Source organism: Podarcis tiliguerta (assembly GCF_965153285.1).
Source record: "Podarcis tiliguerta genome assembly, chromosome: 4".
Classification (NCBI taxonomy): Eukaryota; Metazoa; Chordata; class Lepidosauria; order Squamata; family Lacertidae; genus Podarcis; species Podarcis tiliguerta.
The window spans coordinates 50,897,222-50,921,565 of record NC_139537.1 but is presented as its reverse complement, the minus strand read 5'-3'; the positions used below and the strand labels follow the sequence as shown (position 1 = coordinate 50,921,565).

General features: G+C 40.4%; 3 protein-coding genes across 9 annotated transcripts in view; all 3 read right to left on the bottom strand.

Annotated features, from left to right (window-relative positions):
- Window positions 1–932, bottom strand: part of CLIC6 (chloride intracellular channel 6) — a 130,163-nt gene extending 129,231 nt beyond the window's left edge. Inside the window, exon 1 of the mRNA XM_083438693.1 lies at window positions 831–932. Within this exon, the coding sequence (XP_083294819.1) occupies window positions 831–876 (46 nt within the window). The 5' untranslated portion in view covers window positions 877–932. The remainder of the gene's footprint in view (window positions 1–830) is intronic.
- On the bottom strand, window positions 736–13,960 carry SMIM11 (small integral membrane protein 11). Of its 6 annotated transcripts, none has more exons than XM_083438754.1 (5): window positions 13,905–13,955; window positions 11,485–11,693; window positions 3,101–3,212; window positions 2,335–2,512; window positions 736–944 (listed from the first exon to the last, which is right to left on the bottom strand). In XM_083438754.1, exons 3-4 carry the CDS (start codon window positions 3,119–3,121, stop codon window positions 2,348–2,350), a joined length of 186 nt encoding a protein of 61 aa, XP_083294880.1. In that variant the 5' UTR covers window positions 3,122–3,212; window positions 11,485–11,693; window positions 13,905–13,955; the 3' UTR covers window positions 736–944; window positions 2,335–2,347. The 6 variants fall into 6 exon arrangements, with proteins under 6 accessions (XP_083294880.1, XP_083294885.1, XP_083294881.1 ...); XM_083438759.1 differs by having other exon boundaries at window positions 736–936; XM_083438755.1 differs by lacking the exon at window positions 11,485–11,693 and having other exon boundaries at window positions 13,905–13,960.
- A 1,918-nt stretch (window positions 13,961–15,878) lies between these two features.
- On the bottom strand, window positions 15,879–23,921 carry KCNE2 (potassium voltage-gated channel subfamily E regulatory subunit 2). 2 transcript variants are annotated; one of them, XM_083438750.1, is made up of 2 exons: window positions 23,836–23,921; window positions 15,879–16,322 (listed from the first exon to the last, which is right to left on the bottom strand). In XM_083438750.1, the coding sequence occupies exon 2, from the start codon at window positions 16,308–16,310 to the stop codon at window positions 15,933–15,935; it is 378 nt and encodes a 125-aa protein (XP_083294876.1). In that variant the 5' UTR covers window positions 16,311–16,322; window positions 23,836–23,921; the 3' UTR covers window positions 15,879–15,932. The 2 variants fall into 2 exon arrangements, with proteins under 2 accessions (XP_083294876.1, XP_083294875.1); XM_083438749.1 differs by lacking the exon at window positions 23,836–23,921 and adding an exon at window positions 18,786–19,260.
- Window positions 23,922–24,344: the final 423 nt, after the last annotated feature.

The following is a 24,344-nucleotide window of genomic DNA, read 5'->3' as shown; positions in this document are numbered from 1 at the left end:
ACAGACATCAATTTAATTGTAATTACTCAAGCAACCTAAAAAAAAAAAAAACCACTTTTAGCAAACCTTACAATTTATAAAGAAAACCCGAAGAACAGCTTCAGTTAAACACTTTAAAGTCCCACATATAGCAACAGCAGTTCCACAAATGCTTAACTCTCCTGCAGAAATCAGGCATACAACACACGCCTGTGCAAGTTTGCTCAGAAGTAAGTTTCACTGTGTCCAATGGGGCTTATTCCAAGCAGGAGTGCACAGGACTGCAGCCTGAGAGACCTACTCAGAAACCCAATAATTTAAATGGACTTTAGTCTCAGGTAAGGTGTACGGGATTGCAGCCATAGCAAAATCAAAGTAGCGCAGTGCAAAAGGAAGTTGTTAAAAGTAAATAGGTGACAGCTGGATTTTCATACTTAAGTTTTCAAACCTGAGTTTGAAACACAATGTTGTGGGGGAGGGAAATGATGCCTTTTAAACCAAATGTAAAATTCGAGTTTCCTGATTATTGTACTCCAAACAAAATTCCTTTCAAAAGCAGCGGATTGGACAGGGCTAACTCAAGCCCAATTGTTCTCAATGGGATTCATACCCAACTTTAGCTAGATCAGAACCTGTGGGAGGAAAATGCGGAAAGTCAGCAATTTAACTCATCTTGTTTTCAGGGAAAGATTTCATTAGACAATCCCTTCTATCATAGCAACCTGACATGTACCATTTCCTATACGCAACACTAAATCAGTTTTACAAACAGAGCTTTTATTATATAAATAGCTGACAGGATATTCTTCTTACTTATACCAGAAAAATAATAATATAAAAATCAAACACACTTGTGGTATGTTGCTCTTGGGGAATTAAGTTTCTCTGGCACAGCATTCAGTTTCAGTGAAGTCTTCAACTCTCCCAGGAAAGGAATCCAAGCAACCTGCCAAACAGCTACAGATCTGCACACACAAAAGAAAGAGTTATATTTGCAGTAGTTGGTTTTTTAAAAAAGCAGCAGTCTTCCCATGTGGATGCCTCGGGACATCTGTGGGAAGGGCCACAGCTCAGGGGCAGATCATCTGATTAGCACCCAGGTCACTCCAGGAAGTCCTGGGAACATCTGGAGAGTCACTGTCAGTCAATGCAGACATTACTGAGACAGGTGTGCTAATGGTCTGACTCAATGCAAAGCAGCTTCCTATATTCCTGTTAGGACTGTGTGATTCACCAGGTCATAACACACCTTAGGATGGAACTTCATGTTCCACTACCACTTCATATATTGGGATCTGCAAAGTGGTGCCAAGAGGATATGATCTGCAGAGGAGAATCGGCAGTGGGGGTGGGGGTAGATGTTTGGGGAATCCTCTACTTGGTATTCCCCCCCCCCCCCCGCCCCTGCAGCTGCTTCTCAGCCAACTTGTCCCCTGCTAGGGTTAACGATCCATTTTTTGAGATGGGCAGCCACAAAACAGACCTGCATATACCACGTACCACTCTATTTTAAATTGCCTGTATTTTAAATTGGGTTCCCCCCCCCCCCCCAATTATGTTTTTACTGTGATTTTATTGGCGTTAGCCGCCCTGAGCCCGGCTCTGGCTGGGGAGGGCGGGGTATAAATAAAATTATTATTATTATTATTATTATTATTATTATTATTATTATTATTATAGAATAGGTGGGTGGCCCATAAGCTACAATCTTGTACAAAAGAGCTTCTGAGAGGGCAGGCAAAAGGTGTATGCCTTTGAAAAATGTTTACAGTTTAAGGAAAGCTTTATTCCCTTTTAACTGTAATTTTGCAAAGTTTTATATTTATTATTATTATTATTTATTACATTTTTATTCCACCCTTCACCCGAGGATCACAGGGCACAACATAAAAATACAAAATGAGAACACCAAATACATAATAAAACTAAAACAAACCAGTAACCCCCTTACAAACGCATTTAAAAGGCGACAGAATGTTGAATCAGCCAAAGGCCTGGTTATAGAGAAATGCTTTGCCTGGCATGTAATGAGCCTCCCTAGAGGAGCATTCCACAAATGGGGAGCCACCACAGAAAAAGCCCATTCTCTGCCCTTGGGGCCTCTTGTGGAGGGACCACCTGAGGAAGGGCCTCAGACTATTACTGCAGAGTCCAGGTTGGTTCATAGTGTATGGCTCTCATGGTGCTTCTTTGTTTTGTAGATGTACAGTTCCCACCAGTCCCAGCCAGCATTGGCTAGAGCAGATGGGAGTTGTAGTCTGAAATATCTGGAGGGCACCAGGTTACTGAAGGCTGACAAGAAACACTTCAAGCAGACAAGAAACACTTCAAGTATTCTTTCCAGTCAGACCATACCTCTTAAGACATTTCAGTTTTCTTTTTTCTCTTCCCTTTTCAGCTTCTCCTCCTGTTCTTTTTTCATTTTCTCCTCAAGCCTTTTCCTCTGGTACATTTTTGCCCCAGCAAATGCTAAGCAAAGGATTAATGTTTTAGCTGCTAAAATGTACATTAGCAGTGGGAAATTTTCCAGTGCCTAAAATGGAAGCAACAACAACACATACACACGTTTTTTTAAACTGTCATCTGCTACAGTTCAAGACATGTGAAATTCTTTTCTGGTAAGTGGCAAGAGAGGCTCGCGTGCACCAAACCCACAGGAATGCAGATATTATCTGTCTAATGGCAGGACTAGGAAAGGGCACAGACATAGAACATAAGACCAGGGAGCCTAAAGCAGCCATTCATCCATTGAGACAAACTGTAGTCTATCAGCAACTGAAAAAGCAAGATAATAGTTAAGGGAACTTGGGTGCAAAAAAAACAAAGACCAACAACATTGCATGCAGTAAATAATTGTATTTTATTTTTACTGTTGATGAAAATTATAAATTATAAGACTTTTAATTTGTTTCTCAACTGCTGACTGACTACACTTGCACAGCAATGAATTCACATGATAGAAAAATGCAGGTATTTGAAGATGCAAGTATATGTTCCTGTTAAACCGAGGATCGTTCTTTGACAGTGTCATCCACTCACACAAAACATGCAGAACTATTTCTTCCATAGCTCTTTGGTTTAGAAAGTAGCATGCAAGGTTTTACAAATGAAGAGTCCTCACCTTCCAGTTCATTAGCCACATTTTGATTCAGCAACGTCAAGGTTTACACCTCAGGCAGAAGCAAACGGTGTTGGTCAGATTTATGAGAAATGAGTGGAGTAAAAAAAGCCACCTGAAAAATAAGATATTCAGATAGTTTATTTGTGCCTCTGATATATATGAGAAACTACTGCAGGAAGGATCACCTGACAAAAATATCCAGCCAATCTGTCCTAAGATATAATAAGAAGTGTTGACTATAGAGTTGTGTAGGAAGTTCACGGCTCCTGCTGCTTAGACAGATACAGAACTTTCAAGAAAGCTCTCACAGTGTCTGAATGGGAGATGTTTATCTGCTGAGTGACAGGAACAGCAACCAGTTGGAGTGTAATGAAAGCAGAGAACTGACTGGTTGGAGACAGGTGCCAGAGCTGTACAGGGCAATCCCTTTCCACCTGTTGAAAATTCCAGAAACTATTCAGCTAAAAAAGCCACATTGGCTGCACTGTGCGCTTGTTAATTGTGACAAAGTCCTAATAAAAGCAACGGGAGTTAATAGCACAATCCCATACAAATCTACTTAGAAGTAAATCCCACAATGTTTAATGGAGCTTTCTCCCAAGTAAGTGGGTCTATGAACGAACTTCAGGGGAAGGGCAACTGGTACCAACAGGAGGAAGTCATGATTAACTTTCGGGTCATGGTTTGGTAGTTTTCTGTGGAATAAATACATTAAAGTTCTAACAGTAGAAATTCAAGGTCTAAGAGTCAGCAAGGGGGAAACAACAAGTGTGGGTGATTGTGTGGTGGTGTATCTCATTCCTCTAGTGCAACAAACAGGAGGAAATGGACTGTGAGGTCTATTTTGGCATCCGTCTGAGAGGCAATTAAGAGTGTGAAGAATTAGGTGTGGGAATGAGGAACCCCTATAAACCCAGCGCAAGACTCTCAGAACTTGAACATTCAGTACCAGAACTGATCCCGTTTTAATGCCAAATGAATGAAAGTATTCCTTACACACAAAACTATAACTCCAGATAAAACATAAAGAAACCAAGCCAGTTAAGATTCCACAGAAAGTTGACTGTATTTTATTTATTGCTACTGAAGGCAGAGAGTCAGTCTATATATTCAGCATAAAGTATTCCAGTCAGCCTGGGACTATATTCATTCAGATTGCAGCCAGGGTATTGTATATTTGAATGTCCTTTCTCCACGTACAAAGTGGGCATATTAAGAAAATCCTTCTGCTACCTTTGGGAGGTACAGTTCCCATGTATAGGAGGTATCTAATGCGGGGAAACATTCAAACATGTGGGTGCCCTTATGTGCCCACTCAACTGCATAGATCCACAGAACTGGCACTTCTACAAGTGCTGCATAATGATAGCTTTGCACTTGCAAGAAATTGATCTTTTAGTGTGGAAGCATACACTCTTTGGAACTCCCTGGCCATTGATAATAGGCAGACACCTTTACTATGTCGTTTTTGGCACCTGCTAAAAACCTTTCTGTTCCAGCAAGTTTACCCAGGCATATGATTTAAGTGGGTATAATTTAAAACAACTGATTTGGCCCCGATACACTAGCTTGGCCAGATGGTGTACTAAAGGGTCTCCAGATTTGGTATATTAACTACCAAGCTGCCCACAAGATGCTTGGGGGCCAAAAACTGGGCTTCCCCATCTGTTTTAGTGGCTTGGCTGAATTTGTTTGGCTCTAACAGTGGAGAAGAGAAATGAAAGAGCAGCAGCAGAAGAAGAAGAAGTTAAAGGCTAGGGAATCCAAAACCACTCTTTGTGTATGGAACAAAATAGGAAAAATAAATAATGGAAGCTCAGGAAAAACAGAAAATCAGGCCCCAGAAGCAACATCCAGGCTATTAAACTTGAAAAGTATTTCTGTCAGTGGTTCCGGGGGCGGCGCGAAACCGTGATGGCGGACCTCTTCGAGTTCTGAAGAGGGGCACCGCAGAAAAGGGTTGCTCGCGACGGCGCAGCGACAACCCATCAAGAGAAACCACGGGCAGAGTGAGTCCGTGGCCGTGGGACCCGGCGGGCACCTGGAGCGACCCCGAAATCACGAAAGGAACCCCGTAAGGGGCTCCGGAGTGAAGGAGGGGGAGCGGTGCTGTGGGTTCATCGCTCTTTCTGCGGAGGCGAAGCCGCGCGGCTGTCACGGATGAGCGCTGATCCTTCTTCCAAGAAACATCGGGCTGAAACATCAAACCCGTGAGTAAGGACCTAAGATCCTACAAATTAATTCGGAAAATTTGGCTGAAAACGGGAGACGAGAAAGAGGAAGTCCGTCTTCCGGCACTGCTTGCAAGATCAAAGCAGATGATCTAAAGAGCGGAAAGCGCTGTGAGTAGAGAAGCTTTCAAGCTTTAAATTGGGACTTTCGTGCACATTGGAAACTTTCCTTTTAAGAATAAATACAGCATAAATTGGACCTGAAGTGGTCCCCCAAGGGGCAAGGGAAGACTCTAACTCCATATTCCCGGGTGGCCGGGCAAAGTTGTATAAACTGCGGAACTGTTGCAAACCTCCAGATACTTTTGTAACTGGAAAGTGTAATTTTGAGCTTATTTAGCTGAAGTGGATACATTTGCAGGCACCTTGCTGGAACTTTGTTACATGTTTAAAAGTGCTCTGCAGGACTCTTTTCTTAGTGCGTTGGAACTAATTCGCCTTTAAAGGTGCTTTCAAAGTTGGAACAAAGGGACTTTAAATGGCGGAAAGTTACCTTCTTCTCACTAAAATTTTGGTGGCACTCCCCCTAGAGGATATTGGCAATATAGAGGCCAGGGAAAAGTTTTCTGTTTATCCTCTCTCAATGGACTGTTTTTAAATTTGAGCTTGTCTTTCCCATGGGATTATAACATTTGACCTTGAACATTGACTGATGAGTGGCGCAGGAAAGACAAGAGCAGCCAAAGCTAAAGAAGCTAAGGAGAAAGAGAAAGCAAAAAAGCAGGCACAGCTTGTCCAAACAACTTTAACTCAGGGACGCAGATTATCAGTTCCAGCTGTGCTTGCGACACAAAAAGTAGAAACCGAAAAGCCTGAAAAATCAGAGGAGGGAGATATGGCAACAGGAGGAGCTGAGGGTGTACTGAAACAAGTTCTGGAACAATTGGCAGTGATAAATCAAAAAATTGATAATCAATCAATAAAAATTGATCAATCAACATCCTCAATCCAGAAGTTGACAGAGCAAGTTTCCCTACATAACCTAGCAATTGAAAAATTGCAAGGAGCATCAGAAGAGAATCGTAAACTGGCAGGGGAAGCCGCTCAAATTGCAATATCGGCTAAAAAAGAGGTTGAGAAAGTTAAAGCGGAAGTCAAACCTCTACACAAACAGATAGGTGACCAACAAACCTATCTCTCATTGGTGGAATTGAAAAATCGGGAGACTAACCTCAGGCTGAGGGTAGTCCCAGAAATTGAGCAAGAAGATTTGATTGGACTCTTGACAACAGAGTTTACAAAGTTCTGGGATCTAAAAGAAGAAAGTGACTTTAAAATTGTATCGGCTTTTCGGTTGGGAAGATTGGTAAGAAAAGATAGATCCAGAGACTGCTTAATAGCTTTGAGATCAAGGGAAGAGAGAGACAAAATACTAGGCCTACACTTTAAAAACTCAATTGTGATACAAGAGAAAAGGGTGGAAATTTACCGAGACATTCCCAAACAGTTATTGGATTTGAGAGCCACCTATTCAGAATTGGCTAAATTGTTGAGACTTAACATAATTCCTTACAGGTGGGAGTTCCCACAAGGACTATCATTTACTTACAAACAGAAGAAGGCTAAAATAAGATCACCAGAGGACCTGCAAAAGTTCCTGCACGACCACGGAGAAGATCTCCAAAAACAAGCAGCAGCTAATTGGCCTTTACCCAACCCAGGTGGACCAACGCCTGCACCTTCGGAACCAGAGGAGAAAGAAGACACACCGCTCTAGGTGTGACAGAATAGTTCAGGATGTCTCTGCGGCTACTTAGTTGGAATATTAATGGCGGAAATTCCCCGGAGAAAAGAAGGAGGTTATTTCACATATTGAAGAAAGAACAATTGGACATTATTTGCCTACAAGAAACTCATGTGACCAGGCTCCATAGAAAGGTTTTAGTTAATAAAAGACTAGGCCAAGAATTTATATCGTCGGACAAAGTAAAGAAGAGAGGAGTGGTGATTTATGCTAAAGAGAGCCTGACACCTAAATTTTTATTCAAGGATGAACAAGGTAGAATTTTGGCAATTGAAATTCAAGCTCAAGGAGAAAGAATATTGATATTAGGAATTTATGCTCCAAACGACGGGAAATCAGAATTTTTCAAGAAGCTGCATGAGACGCTGCTGGACTATCTGGATTATGCTAACATCATATTGATGGGAGACATGAATGGAGTGGTGTCTACACACATGGATAAGTCTTATAATCAGAATTTAACATCAGATGGCAGACTGCCTAAAACTTTTTTTGAACTGACTGACAATCTGGATTTGATTGACATATGGAGGACAAAGAACCCCCTAGGTAAAGAAGGAACTTTCTTCTCTGAGGCCCATCTGTCCTGGTCAAGGATCGACCAAATTTGGACCTCCAGGGGGCTGGCACCAAAGACTAAAAAGGTGGAAATCTGCCCAAAAACATGCTCCGACCACAACGCCTTGAAAATAGAATTTAGACTAACTCAATCCGGTTCCTTCAGATGGAGAATGAATGACACATTATTAAGAGATCAAGAGATTGTGAAAAAGGCCCAAAAAACACTAAAGGACTACTTTGAGATAAATTTGAATACTACAGTAGAAAAAAGAACGATCTGGGATGCAAGCAAAGCCGTTATGAGAGGGTTTCTGATACAGCAGAATACAATCAAGAAAAAATTCTGGAATGGAAAGAAAGATAAAATATTGGAGAAAATACACCAAGGAGAGAAAAAATTGAGAACTAAACCAAAGTCAAAGGAGGTGCTGAGAGAAATTAAATTCCATCAAGCAGAATATTCAAAATTGATTAATCAGGAGATTGAATGGAAAATAAAACAGATGAAGCAAAGATCCTTTGAATCAGCGAATAAATGTGGAAAGCTGCTAGCATGGCAGCTGAAAAAAAGACAAAAGTTAAACACGGTTACAAATCTAGAGATTGAAGGAAGGATGATTCAGAAACCAGAAGAAATCAGGAAGTGCTTCCACAGATATTTTAAAGAACTGTATGCACAGGGGCCTCAGAAAGAATCAGAGATAGATCAATTTTTAAAGACAAATGGATTATCAAAGATAACTCAAGATAAAAAATTAATCTTGAACTCTACAATAACTCCACAGGAAATTGAAGGTGCCATTCAGAATATGCAACTAGGCAAATCTCCAGGCCCGGATGGGCTTACCTCCAAATATTACAAGACTTTGAAGGACTATTTGATACAACCCTTGTTGGAGGTATGCAATCAGATCATGGAGGGGAAGAGGGCACCAGAAACGTGGAAAGAAGCCTTCATCACATTGATACCCAAGTCAGAATCTGAAAAGACTCAGCTCAAGAACTACCGTCCCATCTCACTCCTAAATGTGGATTACAAAATATTTGCAGACATTTTGGCAAGTAGACTTAAAAAAGTATTAAATGAAGTAATTCATAAGGACCAAGCAGGCTTTCTCCCTGGTAGACACTTATATGAAAATACCAGAAACATCATTGACATTTTGGAACTTTTGCAGACTAATAGGAACACAAGGGCGGTGTTAATCTTTATTGATGCGGAGAAAGCATTTGACAACATATCTTGGATGTTTATGAAGAAGAACTTGGAAGGGATGGGAGTGGGACGGGGGATTGAGAATGGATTACAAGCAATCTATTCAGAACAAAAGGCTAAATTAATAGTGAACAATGTGGTGACGGAGGAATTTAGAATCGAGAAAGGGACACGACAAGGGTGCCCCCTATCCCCTCTGTTATTTATTTCAGTCCTGGAGGTGCTATTGAACATGATCAGAGAGGACCGGTTGGTACAAGGGATAGAGGTCGGAGTGAAACAATATAAACTGAAAGCATTTGCAGATGACCTAGTTTTGACATTGCAGGAGCCAGAACCCAGTACAAAAAGAGTTCTTGAACTTATATCTGAATTTGGTCGGGTGGCGGGATTTAAGTTAAATAAACAAAAAACTAAGGTGTTGACCAAGAATTTGACAATTACAGAAACAGAGGGGTTTCAGAGAGAAACAGAATTGAATGTGGTAAAAAAAGTGAAATACCTAGGGATCTATTTGTCCTCCAAAAATTTGAATTTATTTAAGGACAATTATGAGAAATGTTGGTTGGAAGTTAAAAGGGATTTAGAAATTTGGTCAAGATTGAAACTTTCCTTGTTGGGAAGAATCGCAGCTATAAAAATGAATGTGTTGCCGAAAATGTTATTTTTGTTTCAAACCTTGCAGATCGTGGACAGAGTGGACTGTTTTGGAAAATGGCAGAAGGACATATCTAGATTTATCTGGCAGGGCAAAAAGCCCCGAATAAAGTTTAAAATACTAACAGATTCAAAAGAAAGAGGGGGGTTTGCCCTGCCGGACTTGAGGTTGTATTATGAGGCTGCAGCCTTCTGCTGGCTGAAAGATTGGTTTTTGTTGGAAAACACCGATGTCCTAGATCTGGAAGGATTTGATAATGCTTTTGGTTGGCACGCATACCTATGGTACGACAAGGTTAAAGTACATAAATTGTTTAAAAGCCACATTGTCAGAAAAGCAATTTTTGCAGTCTGGATGAAATATAAAGACCTACTAGAGAGTAAAACTCCGAGGTGGTTATCACCAATGGAGGCCAAGGCCCGAAAAAGACCCAATATGGAGGCCTACTGGCCGAAATATTGGGAACTAATTGAAAAAATTGGAGACAATTGGAAGCTGCAGAGCCAGGAGAAATTAAAAAACAAGGTGCGAGATTGGTTACATTATGCTCAAATTCAAGAGGTTTTCAAAATGGATAAAAAAGTTGGATTCCAGGTGGAAAAGTCGAAACTAGAGACAGAATTGTTAGAACCAAAGACAAAGCTGTTATCTAGAATGTATAACTTGCTGCTTATGTGGAATACACAGGATGAGATAGTTAAATCTGCTATGATTAAATGGGCACAGGATGTTGGACACAACATTATGTTTGAAGACTGGGAAAGGTTATGGAACACCGGAATGAAATTCACGGCAAGTACTGCCTTGAAGGAAAACATTATGAAAATGATATACCGGTGGTACATGACCCCAGTCAAGTTAGCTAAGATACATCACCTGTCTGACAATAAATGTTGGAAGTGTAAAGAAGCAGAGGGGACTTTCTTTCACCTCTGGTGGACTTGCCCAAGGGTTAAGGCCTTTTGGGAAATGATTTATAATGAGTTGAAAAAGGTATTTAGGTATACCTTTCCCAAGAAACCAGAGGCCTTCCTGTTGGGCATGGTGGACCAGAGAGTGTTAAAGAAGGACAGAATTTTGTTTATGTATGCTAGTACAGCAGCAAGAATACTCATCGCTAAGAACTGGAAGACACAAGATCTACCCACGCTGGAGGAATGGCAGACGCAGTTGATGGATTACATGGAGATAGCTGAATTGACCGGCAGAATCCGAGATGTGGATGTAGAAACAATTGAGGTGGACTGGAAAAAATTTAAAGATTATTTGCAAAAGTATTATAAGCTGTATGAATCTTAAGATTGTGCATGATTTGGAAAGGATATGCTTTAGCAACTATGATTAAGTAAACAGTAAATTAAGTGAGCAAAGAGAAAAGGAGACAATATGAATTGAACATGTTACGTTTATTTTCAAAGGTATAAAAATGGTGACATAATATATTGAATTTGGATACATAACATGTGAAAGTTACAATAAGGTATGACATAAGGTAACAAATTGCTGACATTGTTAATACAAAGAATGCAGAATCGGAAGGGGTGGGGAAGTCCAAGTTAGGACTCTTTTTTGTTTTGATTTATATTGTTTTGTTATATTAAAAAAAAAAAATGGTTTCTTGTAAATTTGTAGGTATGTTGTTTGCAATGTACAAAATTTGGAAAGAAACGCAATAAAAAATATTATAAAAAAAAAAAGAAAAGTATTTCTGTCAGTGTTCCAGAGTCTTCGTTTTTTAATGAGTCCAGAAACATTTTCCTCTCACACTTCCCCCAGGATGCATGATTTTTTCATCCCAGAGCAAAAAATCAGCAGTGCTTTTATTAAAATAAAATGCCAGTAATGGGAGGGGGAAATAATTTTCTCTTTACATTTCTGATTTTGTTCAACAGTGAAGTGTTTTTATTTGACTCAGAACCTTTTCATGGACCTTACTCTCCCAAATTTCTATCCAATTTACAATTTGATGCTTACCACCTATTTGGAAGTACGTAACTCGTAGATTTCAAGGGAATCTACTTCCAAGTAAGTGTGCTTAGGACTACAGTTGCAGCATGCACATTTATTCTGAAACCACGTGTCTTCTATGTCCGTTTCAAGTGCCCACTGTGCAAGATGACTTGTAATTTCCAGTACCTTCTCTCTCCAGCTTACACTGCTTCTTATACTATTTTCACCTACCCCTAGGCAGGAAACAAGAGTTGAAAAAAATTGTGTGTCTGATAAGCAAGATCCTCCACTTGATATGTTAACAGAAGCATGAATTCTTTACACTGATATCAGCAGCTTAAAGAGAAACCTTACATGTTCTGTGTTCAAGGTTAAGAACTATCTTGAAAGCCCTGGTGTCGTGTTTGTTTCCCCACAAAAAGTCAGATAAAGTGTGGATACAAGTAATCTGTACCCATTATGGTTTGTTGTCCCCAAGCTATACATACAGTCTCTCTCAGCAAAAGGAGACCAGACTTAGTGTCTGGGCTTACTATAAAGTCTGAGATAAAAATGCTGAATAATATAATAAATTATAAAAGCCAAGTCACCCTATTTCCCTCTTTCAGATTCCAGCTGGGTGAATTAGGAGAGTTAAAACTTCACATGACATGCAACAATAAGGTTCATGTGTCAGACTAAAAATCTGCTGGCACATTGCATGCAGATGCATGTAGTTAACCTGCTATTGGTGCTTTAAATAAATAAAAGGTGGGGAGGGGGGAGAGAACAGCTTTTGGGAAGAACAATTTAGGGCAGCCTTTCTCAACCTTGGCTCCCCAGCTGTTGTTGGACTACAACTCCCATCATCCCTGACTGCTGGTCTTGATAGTTAGGGATGATGGGAGTTGTAGTCCAACAAGAGCTGGGGACAGAAGGTCGAGAAAGGCTGATTTAGGGTGTGTTCATATTATCACCTTGGGGAACAATGAAGTTGATTGTTTCTCCCAGTGCCATCTCAGAGTTCTTTCTTTCCTAGCTGTTCACATCAGCACAACTTCATTAGTGTCAAATTTGTTTGTTTGTGCACACACCAGCGATTGTCAACAGGGCAGGCCAAATCCTTATTTACACAAGCCTGCCTGTCAATCGCCTGATGTCATTATGACACACTTCAAAAGGAAGGCCATGACTTTACCTGCCTCCCACCTGATGTCAAGTGCGGTTTGGGGAAAATAGCCTCATGGACCAAAGGTTTTCCACCACTGCTATATGTCTGCTTATCTGAAGCATATAGCAACTGTTCTCTTCAAACTGACACCAACGCTAAAGTTGCAAATTGCTAACGTGGCACTGAGATGTGCCAGTGAGGTCCTCATGTCTGCTCAAGTATACCTTTACAATAACCAGTGGTAGAGCCTTCTTGGTTGTGGCACTGCACCTGTGGAATCGCTTTCCCTCTGCTAGAAGACATGCACCAGCAGTTATGTTACTGTAATTTTAATGAAATGTATTATTATGAAATTATATTATTATGTATTACTATGAAATTGCCTTGTGTGTGTTTTTTTAATGAGAGGCAGTATGAAAATATTTTAAATAAATAAAATACATAAGCATACAATACTTAAATAGATTGGGAAACCAATAAATTAACTGGTCATGTTCACAACTAGCCAACTAAATGCCCTTATGCAGATAGAAACTTTTTCAATAGCATCAGAGCAGCATAGGATACCAAAGGCAGGAGTGAAGCTTTCTTCTCCCTAGCTCTGTAAATTCTGAGTGCAAAAAGACGCACTTCCCCGCCTGCGTTATAGATAAGCATAGGTACATTTTAAATTGGGCTTTTGCATCTAATACAGAGCTAGTCTGCAGACCAAACCATGGCTTAACCATGAGCACATGGCTCCCACAGAAGAGATTGTGGGTGCTTTGCTCTACTCAGACAAACTAAAAGCTGTAACTAAGGTTATGGCTTATCTGGAGAAGATAAACCACAAGTCTGAGTTAGGATGACATACTAAATCATGGCAGCGCAGTAGCAGCAGACCAACCGAGGAGCAAGGAAGCTACAATGTCCTGTCCCGGAACTCTCACGCCTGTGCAAATTATGCAAGCGGGGGGGGGGGGGAGAGAATTTCAGTCATGCCGCTTTTAATCTGCATTGTGCAATCTTATCCCATGCATGCTCGCCGAAGTAACGTGTCTCAGATTTCACCGGAGCTTACTTGCAAGTAAAGGTTCAGAGAATTAAAGGCATCGCTGCTCAAAGGTGCAGAACGACTGTAAACGTAATAGCCATTATTTGACGATTATGATTCTTTTAAGAAGGTCAAAATATTGAAAACAAGGCCCACAACGCCATCAGCTTCCATGAGTTATTAAAGTTAACATTTAAAAGAAAAGCTATTACAAACAATCCAAGCAACGCCACGCATTTTGTGATTTAAAAGCCACACTACCTTACAATCAGCCATTCAACTCAGGAAAAGGCTACAAACTACAAGTCCCAGAAGGCTTTGCTGTCTGAAAATACGTCACACAGCGCGTCAATAATTTAAAACTAGATGTTAACCCTTTCATCCCTAGCCCTGTGGGGAGAAAGCAGCGTGAGTCCAGCAGCTGTGCTCACAAGCGATGTAACTAGGAAAATTTCTGGCTTTGAAAGGGAAGTGTGTTAATGAATAAGTAATATATGAAGATACCCGTTTTACTTTTTTCTTGGGAGTGACAATACAACTGTTGGATATGCAAGACAGCTTATTCAGAGAGGAATTAGTACTTCCCTCCATTCCCCCCCCCCGGTCCTTTTATATTATCTTAATTTATACATGTCAGTAATTTCATTATCTTTAATTAGCTCCAAATTTAAAGGGAAGTCGAGGGATCTGAGTCATCCCAAAATGTGGATTTAATATAGCGTGAAAATGCTTTCCCCCCTTTCTTTTATTTTGTGTGTGTGGTTTATTCTTTTATACCTATGTGATGATAATGTTTAATTGTGAAAATTAATTTTTAAAAACCATTAAAAAACCAGAGAGGAATTAGTACTTTCGTTAATTCGAAATGTTGGGATACACATTCTTATATAATAAAGCCAGTTCAAATATAAAATGAAAATGCTAAATGGCAAAGACCCTAGCAGGATCAGTAAGATAATAAGGCTGAAATTCAATTTACTGTATTTTGAGCAAAGCTTAAGAGTAGCATGCAGAAAAGTGCATTTGTGCGTTTTGCAATAAGGCATCTATGGTCACCAGGAATGTGACTGCAGCTAATTAGAATTTTTGGGATACTGCAATCTTCAAAATTATCCATGACAAATAGATGAGTCCACTGACCTGGGCGTATGGGACAGAATCAGCCTCCATCACCCTAAAGGTTTATAAATGCTAGTAATAATGTTCATAATAATTGTTAGGAAAACTAGGGAGCCCACATCACTACCAAGAGGCAAGAATGAATAAATATATACATATCATGTGTTTATTTATGCAATTATTTCTGCCCTGCCTTTTGGCTTCAGAGCAGCTGGCATAATCAATTTCAAACATAACATAAACAAAACAATCAAATGTACAGAGTGCTGAAATCAACATGCACAGATTCATTAAAGAAGGTTAATATTGAGACAGAACCTTGCAGTTTTTGCTTCTGATGTTTACGATATGATGATGAGTGAAAGCGGCTACGATTCCTTTGCAAGCAAATTTCTAGGATGTCCTGGTCTTGTTACTATGATCGGGAAATACCAGCCTCTGAATATGAAGTAGCACAGTGGACTGTAAATGGAACTGTGTAAGTTTGATGAGGACTGTGCCCCTTGGTTCAGCTTCAATTTTTTGCATCCCTGGAGGCCCCCCATGTTCTGAGATATGCAGGGGAGGAGCCTTTGTGGAAGAAAAAAGCCTCCCCATTTCTGGCAGTTGCATTCCATAATTTGGAAGGCAACAGAAGGAAGCAGTTTAGCTAGGACCCTCATTCCTGCTTGTCCTGTTTATGTGATTGCTAACACCTTAAAATGGTGTTATTTTATAAATATTATAATATTTTATAAAGGTTGGGGGGGTTGGTTGAAACAGATGAAAACGGGGAAGCTGGCTGAAAAGATTATTGTGGTAGCTGGGTGTCCTCTACCATCTTGTTTAGTAAAGCAGCGGCAACATTGTTTGTAGTTTTCACTGAGTCATTCAGTCACTTAAAGAGTCTCAAAGCTGCTACTGCCCGCAACCTTAAAAACAAACAAGGTTCTTCCTACATTAGTCATATAGACTTCAAAATACATAACACATTTGCCTGGAAGTATTTGCTGATGATGGAGTTGCACTCTACAGTATCTGGAGAGCACCCTGTTTGGGAAGACTGGTTTCCGTACAATATGATATTGTTTAGCATTTATATTTTTTAAAGGTAAAATGACTTAAAATAACAGAGAGAGAGAGAATTCTCCAGTACTACTTTATTCAGGTAGTGGCAATTTCTCCCACAGATCAAGCAGTCTGGGTGCTCGCTTGATCCTTTGCACCAGTATTTTCGTGGATGGTGCATTTAAGGTCATGGTGGAGCAGTGTCTGGTTTTTGAGCTTGTTGCCCCAGTCATCCACAATGTATTGATGATAAGGGTCATCAGAGTGCTCTCGTCTCTTTGATTTCACGGTGCTCACTAAGATCGCCACAACAATGAAGGAGAAAATCCCAATCATCACCATGAGGTACATAATGACATAATTTAAGTTCTCAGCATCAAGTGTTGCTTCCAACTTATTTTCTTCAATTGTGGTATTTCTTCGCCAGCTATTCATATAATCAAGGAAGGTCTTCCTGAAAGTATCTTCCAGAGCCTTTGTGAAGTTCTGTAAGGTGGCCATATTTCCAGTGAACTGTCATTAAACACAAAAGCATGCATCAGTCATCTTCCTACAGGAGAATCATACATTTGCTACTCTCTTGGGAGAAGGGCATACTGGGGCATTATTAAGGGGTGCCCCAAGTCCCAGGTCTTTTGTGGTGCGGCTAATTGCTCTTGTCGCTTTCCCTTTCTTAAACTTATTATTTTTAAAAAAAACTTTGCTGATAAGGTGGCTACTGGGTATAGTGCTGCTGAAATGCCAGCTACTCACCACCTTAATTTTCCAGAGGCATCAATATATAAAAATTAACATATGCAATTGTGTGTCATGGGTGTGTGACCCAAGTCCTTTAAGCATCTAGCAACACCCCAGGGGCATATGAAATTCTCTTCAGCAGGCAGAGACAAACTCTGGCCCTCCAGATGTTTGGGACTACAATTCCTATCACCCCTAACTAACAGGACCAGTGGTCAGGGATAATGGGAATTGTAGTCCCAAACATCTGGAGGGCCGGAGTTTGCCCATGCCTGCTCTTCAGTAGAAGGAATCACAGAAATGAAAGTTTGTGTAGCTTTGCTGATACTATGTATGGAACAGAAATTACGTAGTGAGGTGCAGACTAGAATCACTGGGATTCTGCTTTGTAAACTCAAAAGCACATTGGGTCACAGAAATACCAAGTTATGTTACATTAGGCATAAAGAGGCAGTTGTCTTGAAAACTTATTAATTAGTTCCTTCTCATTCTTCTTGTACTTTGAACTTGAAATGCACTTGTGATTTTAAAAAGTCTAAGAGCAAAAATAATAATTGCTGAATAGGAAGAAAGATTTAGATAATCTTATTGCAAGCATTAGAGAGGATCAGTATTAAGTAGGAAGTTGGGGATTTGATTCATGCTGGGCTTGGTTATCACTCAGTACATCAAATGTTGTCTCAATACAAATATAGAAGATCAGTTTACATAATAAAGTATATAATTATAGGGACAAATTAGGATTCATAAGATAGGCATGTATTAATGAATGATCCTGGTGAACAAGATTCTGCTGAAATATTACGATTAAAAGATGACACAACTTTAACTGATGAAGCATGGCATTTAGTTACAGGCTACATACACACTGTGTATACCTTTAAAGCACATTTAAAATGCTTTCTTTCCCACAAAGAATTCTGAGCACTGAAATTTAACCCTCACAGATGGAACATTTCCCAGCAACCCTTAACAAATTACAGTGCCCAGAATTCTTTGAGGGAATGTGGGGAATGTGCTTTTAAGGTGAATTGTGCCCTGCTACCCTAGGCTATAAGGTAGCGTCTCTGCTTCAAATTTCAACTCAGCCACTGGGTGGCCAAGTATCATTAGTGCCATAATATGGACTTGGCTTCATTCTACCTTATGACCTTGTGTATATTAATCAGATCATATATGCATTTTAAGCTCTTGGAGAAAGTGTTTGATCCCAACACAAATCCCTTCCAGGCTTCTCAATCACCCCACATGACAAGAGATCTGCATGCCCCGCTGGCACAGAGGACCTGATGACCTGCATGATTAAAAGTAACTCTACCTGTCCATTGAACAGTAGCACAGGGATGCCTTCTGGTGCCTGAACTACTTTATGCACACCCTGTTTCAGCACTGGGCATAGTGTCGGAATGTGGTGTTAATCATTGCCACCTATAGAAAATTGGCTTTAAAAATAGGTGTAAGCCAGTTTCTGTTCTAGGCACATGGATTTTAAACTATAACATGTGAGTAGGGCGCTACAATTCATTCTGGCTGTCTTAACATGCAGAAGTTGTAGAATGTCACTTAATCATTCTTGCAGTACAGTGGTACCTTGGGTTACATACGCTTCAGGTACATATGCTTCAGGTTACAGACTCCGCTAACCCAGAAATAGTGCTTCAGGTTAAGAACTTTGCTTCAGGATGAGAACAGAAATCGTGCTCCAGTGGCGCGGCAGCAGCAGGAGGCCCCATTAGCTAAAGTGGTGCTTCAGGTTAAGAACAGTTTCAGGTTAAGAACGGACCTCTGGAACCAATTAAGTACTTAACCCGAGGTGCCACTGTAATATGATTCTGCTATCTAGGAGGCTTTTTTAAAAGAAGCCATAACAACATAACATTGCATATTGCATTTTTCAAAATGTCATCCAATCTAATTATAGCTTAAAGATTTCTAGCGATTGTTGGTCAGAATTAGGGTACTGTTTCTGATTTAATCATTCTGTCCCCAGCCTATAACAATTTACTTTTTGGCTATTTGATCTTATTATGCCTTCATTGGTACATATACTTTGCCTACATATACGAAAGCACTTCTACGTTTATTTTTAAGTTCTGCACTTATTCATCTTATGTATTCTGGCTTCACATCACAAAGCATTTCTCATATTCACATCAGTTCCTTTCTATCTGCTATTTTTCCTGTTTAATTTTAAATCAAAGCTTTAAAGGAAATCAGTCATTGTTACCAGAAACTTACCTCCTCTGTGCTTTTATATAAAGAAATTCACAGCAACAAAGATTTTACGTGAACAGTATCGTGATACTCTTGAATAGAACAGAGAAACCATCAGCTGGAAGAAAATTCCATCTTGTGCTGCTGAATAATTGCCTGGTACTGATCTAACTTTAAAGCAAATGTATTCTTACACCTAATCTCACTGGGAAGTTAAATATTGGCTGACACCCAACAGGTAACCTTCATGCTTGGTAGGGTACATAACAAACTTTTTCAACCTGTAAATCATTGTAATATAAAACTTTAAAGGAACAGTCATGGGTTTTTGTGGGGGTTTTTTACAGGAGAGTTACTCTGTACTGAACATTATGCTCAGTAAAGGCAATAATGATGGTATGGTTTGAAATTTAAATTGTTGCTTACTATAGCTTTAGTGGGAGTGAAGTAAAACTAGAAGTACTGTATCAAAAATAAAAAGGGGAGGAATTGGAAATCACCACACAATTTCATCCAAAATGCCCAAACTCATGTTGTAGGGGGGGTAGGCTTTATTTCCCTTCCTAAACTCAATTATTTCTCCTCATCAGAGTTTCCCCCCACTGATATCTCTTGAACTTCACAAACCATGGTAGTATGGTCTCATATTACACAGAACAGCCACATCTCCTTTTGCGCAAACGAAGTACAGAATAGTTTCTGTCTGCTAAGAAGATGGAGAAATGAAATATACTCAGAGTTGAGCGTTGATTTCATGCTCTTTATTTCAGCTCATGGTAAACAGTGAGTGAGTGCTTATCCCAAAAACCTCTGGCTATATATACAGTCATACTTCGGGTTACAGACACTTCAGGTTGCACGATTTCGGGTTGCGGACTGCGCCGAACCCGGAAGTACCGGAATGGGTTAGTTCGGGGTTTCGGCACATATGCAGAAGCGCCAATTGTGACCCATACATGCACCGACGTGGCACTACAGGTTGCAAATGTGCCTCCCACATGGATCACGTTCACAACCCGAGCATCCACTGTACATTATTTACACAATGGGTCCCGTGTGATTGCCTGGTTCAACTCCCCTCCTGGAGCCTGATTGGATTGTTCTTGCAGGCCAATCAGATTGCTGATTCACTTCCTCCTGGAGCCAGATTGGGTGGCTCCTGCAGACCAATCAGGTTGCATTATTCTAGGATCCTACCTGCCTATTGCTCTAGGATACAAGTTCAGTACATAAGAAGAAATCTGGCTGTTGTTAGCACCCATGGCAGCCAAACTTCCCAAAGGTGTTAAACTATCCCCTGGAAAGCAGACCCACAAGGCTTACTCAGACATACACCCCACTGTGTTTAATTTTGTCCCTGGTTGATCCTGGCTCCCTAAAAAAAGCTCAACAACCTTGGTCAATCCAATGGATAGAACACTGCCAGGTTTTTGTTTTATAGTGGGAGTAGATCGCAGTCTCTTGGGAGCTGGACATGTCTGCTGTAGAGGATTGAAGCATGAGCAATGCCTGCTGAAATCTCAGCAAAGTAAACCTCTCACACCCTTGAACTGTGGCTCTGATTCAGATTAAGGACCTCTACACTTGGGTTTCAATTTTTAAAAAACCCTGATGTCAGTTCAAGTGATACATTTGTAGTTTAGATTTCTATTACAGTAAATGAAGAAATAGTTTGAAACCATGAATACGTTTGTGAAAAACCCTCAAGTGGTTTGAAGATGGAGCTTATAACCTGGCTATATATAAGACCTTGGCAACGGGAAGTCCAGGGTCACACGTGTCTCTCTGAAGAGTAATGACTTGTCATCAGTTGCCAACCCCAAAATAAGAGACCATTGTAGCAAGAGGATTAACTAGCAAGCCTCTCTGGGGTCATGGAGGGGAGCTTCATCCCCTCTCCAAAGTGGCCCTTCCATAACTAACTGTTGAATAGGCCTCTATTTCTGTTCACCCCATAGCTTCCAGTCACTTTCCCCTAACAATACATGTCTATTTCTCATCATTTTTCTGTACCCTGTTACTCTTCCAGTGTATGACTTTTTGCAGGAAAAATGGATTGTCCACAGAATAGTTCAATGACAATGACAACAAGATTTTCACTCCCAGTGGTTTTTATTTATTCTTAGGGCGCATGAATTTGGAGTTAAAAAACAAGGAAGAGGTTTGTGATATGGCTTCTCTTGTAAAGTTTATGTTGTACATGATCTTCATTTTAATAGCCTTCTTTCCTTAGTACAATATTGCAAAACGCATTGTTTGCATTTCCTTGTAACTTGGACTCATTTTAGTTGACTACATCATATAGCGAACATCAATTTTAGATACTCTGGTTTTGGTTTTTGAAAGTCAGTTTCATTAAAGTCATTTGAACTTGTCAAATTAGTTTGTTCAGTTTAGGGAATAAGGTACTTTAAAAATATGCTCCTACAGTTCCTACGGGCTCCTTCACTTTATTCTATTACAGTCTTATTTTTCCCACCTGCAAAGTAGAGAGCACTTACCTTCACATTTTCTTCCTCTATCACTTTCCCTTAGACAAGCCCACCAAGAGACTACAGTTTTCAAGCCACTTCTGCTGCAGTTTATTCATTGGGGCAATTCCAAAATAAGTGCTGTGAGGCTCCTAGGCCCTCTGCATCCAGTAAACACTTCATCTGCATGTATTTATCACTACCTTCAACATCATTCTGTACATACCTGGATTTTCCCTGACTTGAATAGCTTATTAAATAAACCATTAATACATATGGAACATTAAGTTTTCTTTGTCCACAGTACAGATGATATAGGGTTCACAAGTAGGACCTAGTCAAGAAAACCATAGTGGGTTCTGCTGCTTAAGACCTTCAGGTACAGAATGAAATTGGGGTCTAGGAACTTTTGTCAAATGGAAATATCTTTTACATGCTGACCTTTTGGCTAGGGCTTCTAGGGGACCATGACTTAGAGAACACACCTTTCAGAGCAGGGTTTGAGTATTGCTTTCCATAGCCTACGGGAATCCCAAAAAGAGGAAGGAAAAGAATATCTTTGGCTCTTTCCCTTAGTCTCATGAGACAAGCCAGTTGTGGGGTGGAGCTAATGTATAGTGCTCTGAGACATACAGCGGTACCTCGGGTTACAAACGCTTCAGGTTACAAACGCTTCAGGTTACAGACTCCGCTAACCCAGAAGTAGTACCTCAGAATGAGAAAAGAAATTGCATGCCAGCGGCGTGGTGGCAGCGGGTGGCCCCATTAGTTAAAGTGGTACCTCAGGTTAAGAACAGTTTCAGGTTAAGAACAGTTTCAGGTTAAGAATGGACTTCCAGAACGAATTAAGTACGTAACCAGAGGTACCACTGTACTCCAAAGCAGAATAGAGTAGTTCTACTACTTCCCTTGGGACGCGGGTGGCACTGTGGTCTAAACCACAGAGCCTAGGGCTTGCCGATCAGAAGGTCAGCGGTTCGAATCCCAGCGACTGGGTGAGCTCCCATTGTTCTCTCCCAGCTCCTGCCAACCTAGCAGTTTGAAAGCATGTCAAGTGCAAATAGATAAATAGGCACCTCTATGGTGGGAAGGTAAACGGCATTTTCGTGCGCTGCTCTGGTTTGCCAGAAGCTTAGTCATGCTGGCCACATGACCTGGAAGCTGTCTGCGGACAAATACCAGCTCCCTCGGCCTATAGAGCAAGATGAGCGTGCAACCCCAGAGTCATCTGCAACTGGACCTAACAGTCAGGGGTACCTTTACCTTTTACTGCTTCCCTTGATCTCGACACTGTGTTTCTGTTGATGCAGCCTAGAATAGCATTAGCAGCAGCAACTATGTAATTACTGATCAGTCAGCTTGAAATTGATACAGGAGGCGTCCTTGATGCTACTGTAATGACTTTCCAAGAGCAGGCAAAGTCCTTTGGCCCACAAACTGACTTGTAAATATGTTGAAATTGGATTTAAATGGTTGCTTTTATTAATGCTTTACCTAGCTCTGGAAGACCTAGCTGCAACACAGTGAGTTTTATTCCAGTCTAAAAACTTCCAGCAAAGCAGGATCAACCCAAGGCCTGAAGTGATAACTCCAAGGTCACAGGTTCAATTCCCAATATGGGCCACCTGCATATTCCCGCATTGCAGGGGGTTCGACTAGATGACCCTTGGGGTCCAACTCTACAGTTCTATGATTCAAAGAATATTTCTTTTAAGCTAAGCAGTCACAGCTCTTGAAACAAGTGCCATTTGCTTAGATCTGTTTTTGTTTTTCCCTAAAGTCGGGAAACCCAAAATGGCTGTATTCTATATATACTCACAGAAAGTGGGTATACTTGGTTTTAATATTGATACAATTTTTGTCTTTGTAATGATTACCAGAGTGACACGGTTTCACGGAACTACATAACTAGATTCTGTAAAAACAACAACAGCAACTCATCAGCATTTACGCATAGTGTTCCAGTCCAGTAAATTCTGAGACTATCACAATTCACTCATTGTTTTCTCTCTTGGAAACTTTAAAAGTGAACCTGCCTAATTCGCACTTTCCAAGAATTAAAATGCAGCCTTGCTTTGAAATCTGCACTTCTCCAAATTGTGCAATCAAATTCTCCAATCCATTAATTGTAGATACAAAAATGTATGCATTTGTACATACAAAAACCCAGTACTCTTTTTCTGGGGGTACTCAATGGTATGCAGTACTGGCACCTTTTATTCTAGAAGAAAAGCACTGCAAAAATGAATATAATGGGTACATTGTCCATAAAAATGTACTTATTGGTGAAAATAACACACAACAGTCATTGATTTAGGGAGAATTGCTTTGCAAACATGTATATCTCCCAGGGAGACTGCAGCCACTTTGTTCCTCTCCAGTTCTTTTAGCTCAGCACAGCCTGGCAGCTAAGCTTAGCACGTTGTCTATGGATCATGTTTAAGGAGAAGAGAGCTTAACCAAGATGCCAGGTTCAATGGCATGGTAAGACTTGGCTTAGCTGCTGCTAAAGTAAAAGGACTGGAGAGGAGCAAAACAGCTGTCAGTTCCGCATTAGGGAACAACATGTTTGCATGGGCCTAGCAAGCTATAGTTTGGCCTACCTTGATGTGTGAAGTAGGTTCCTTTTATTGCTCCCTTCAATTCTACCATCGTCTGACCATACATTGAAGTTCTGAGCCAATGTTAAGTTTTGACATAGCTAGCTCTGGCAATAATACAAGCCCATAAAGTACCCTGAGAATAATGCCACGGTGCTTATGCAACTTCATAGCACTGTAAAAGATGTTATTAATTTGCATTTCAAATAAACTGCAGGGATCCTGGTTGAAAGATACGATATAGATGTGATTCATCTTTTTTTATTAGTTCCTGACTCAGGCAAAAGATTCCTTAGACCAATTACACATTTCACAGAAACACATGTAACAAAGCCTCAACAAGGTTTTCATTTTGTTTTTTAAATGAGAAACAGCCTTCTGAAGCTGCAATGTTTCGTGGAGGAGTGACTTGCCTAACCCTTTTCCTGACACTTGCTTTTCCACTCAAATTGCTCCAAGCAGTTTTTCCACTCTGGAGAAATCTAGACAGGGATTTATCTGGAAGCAGTGAG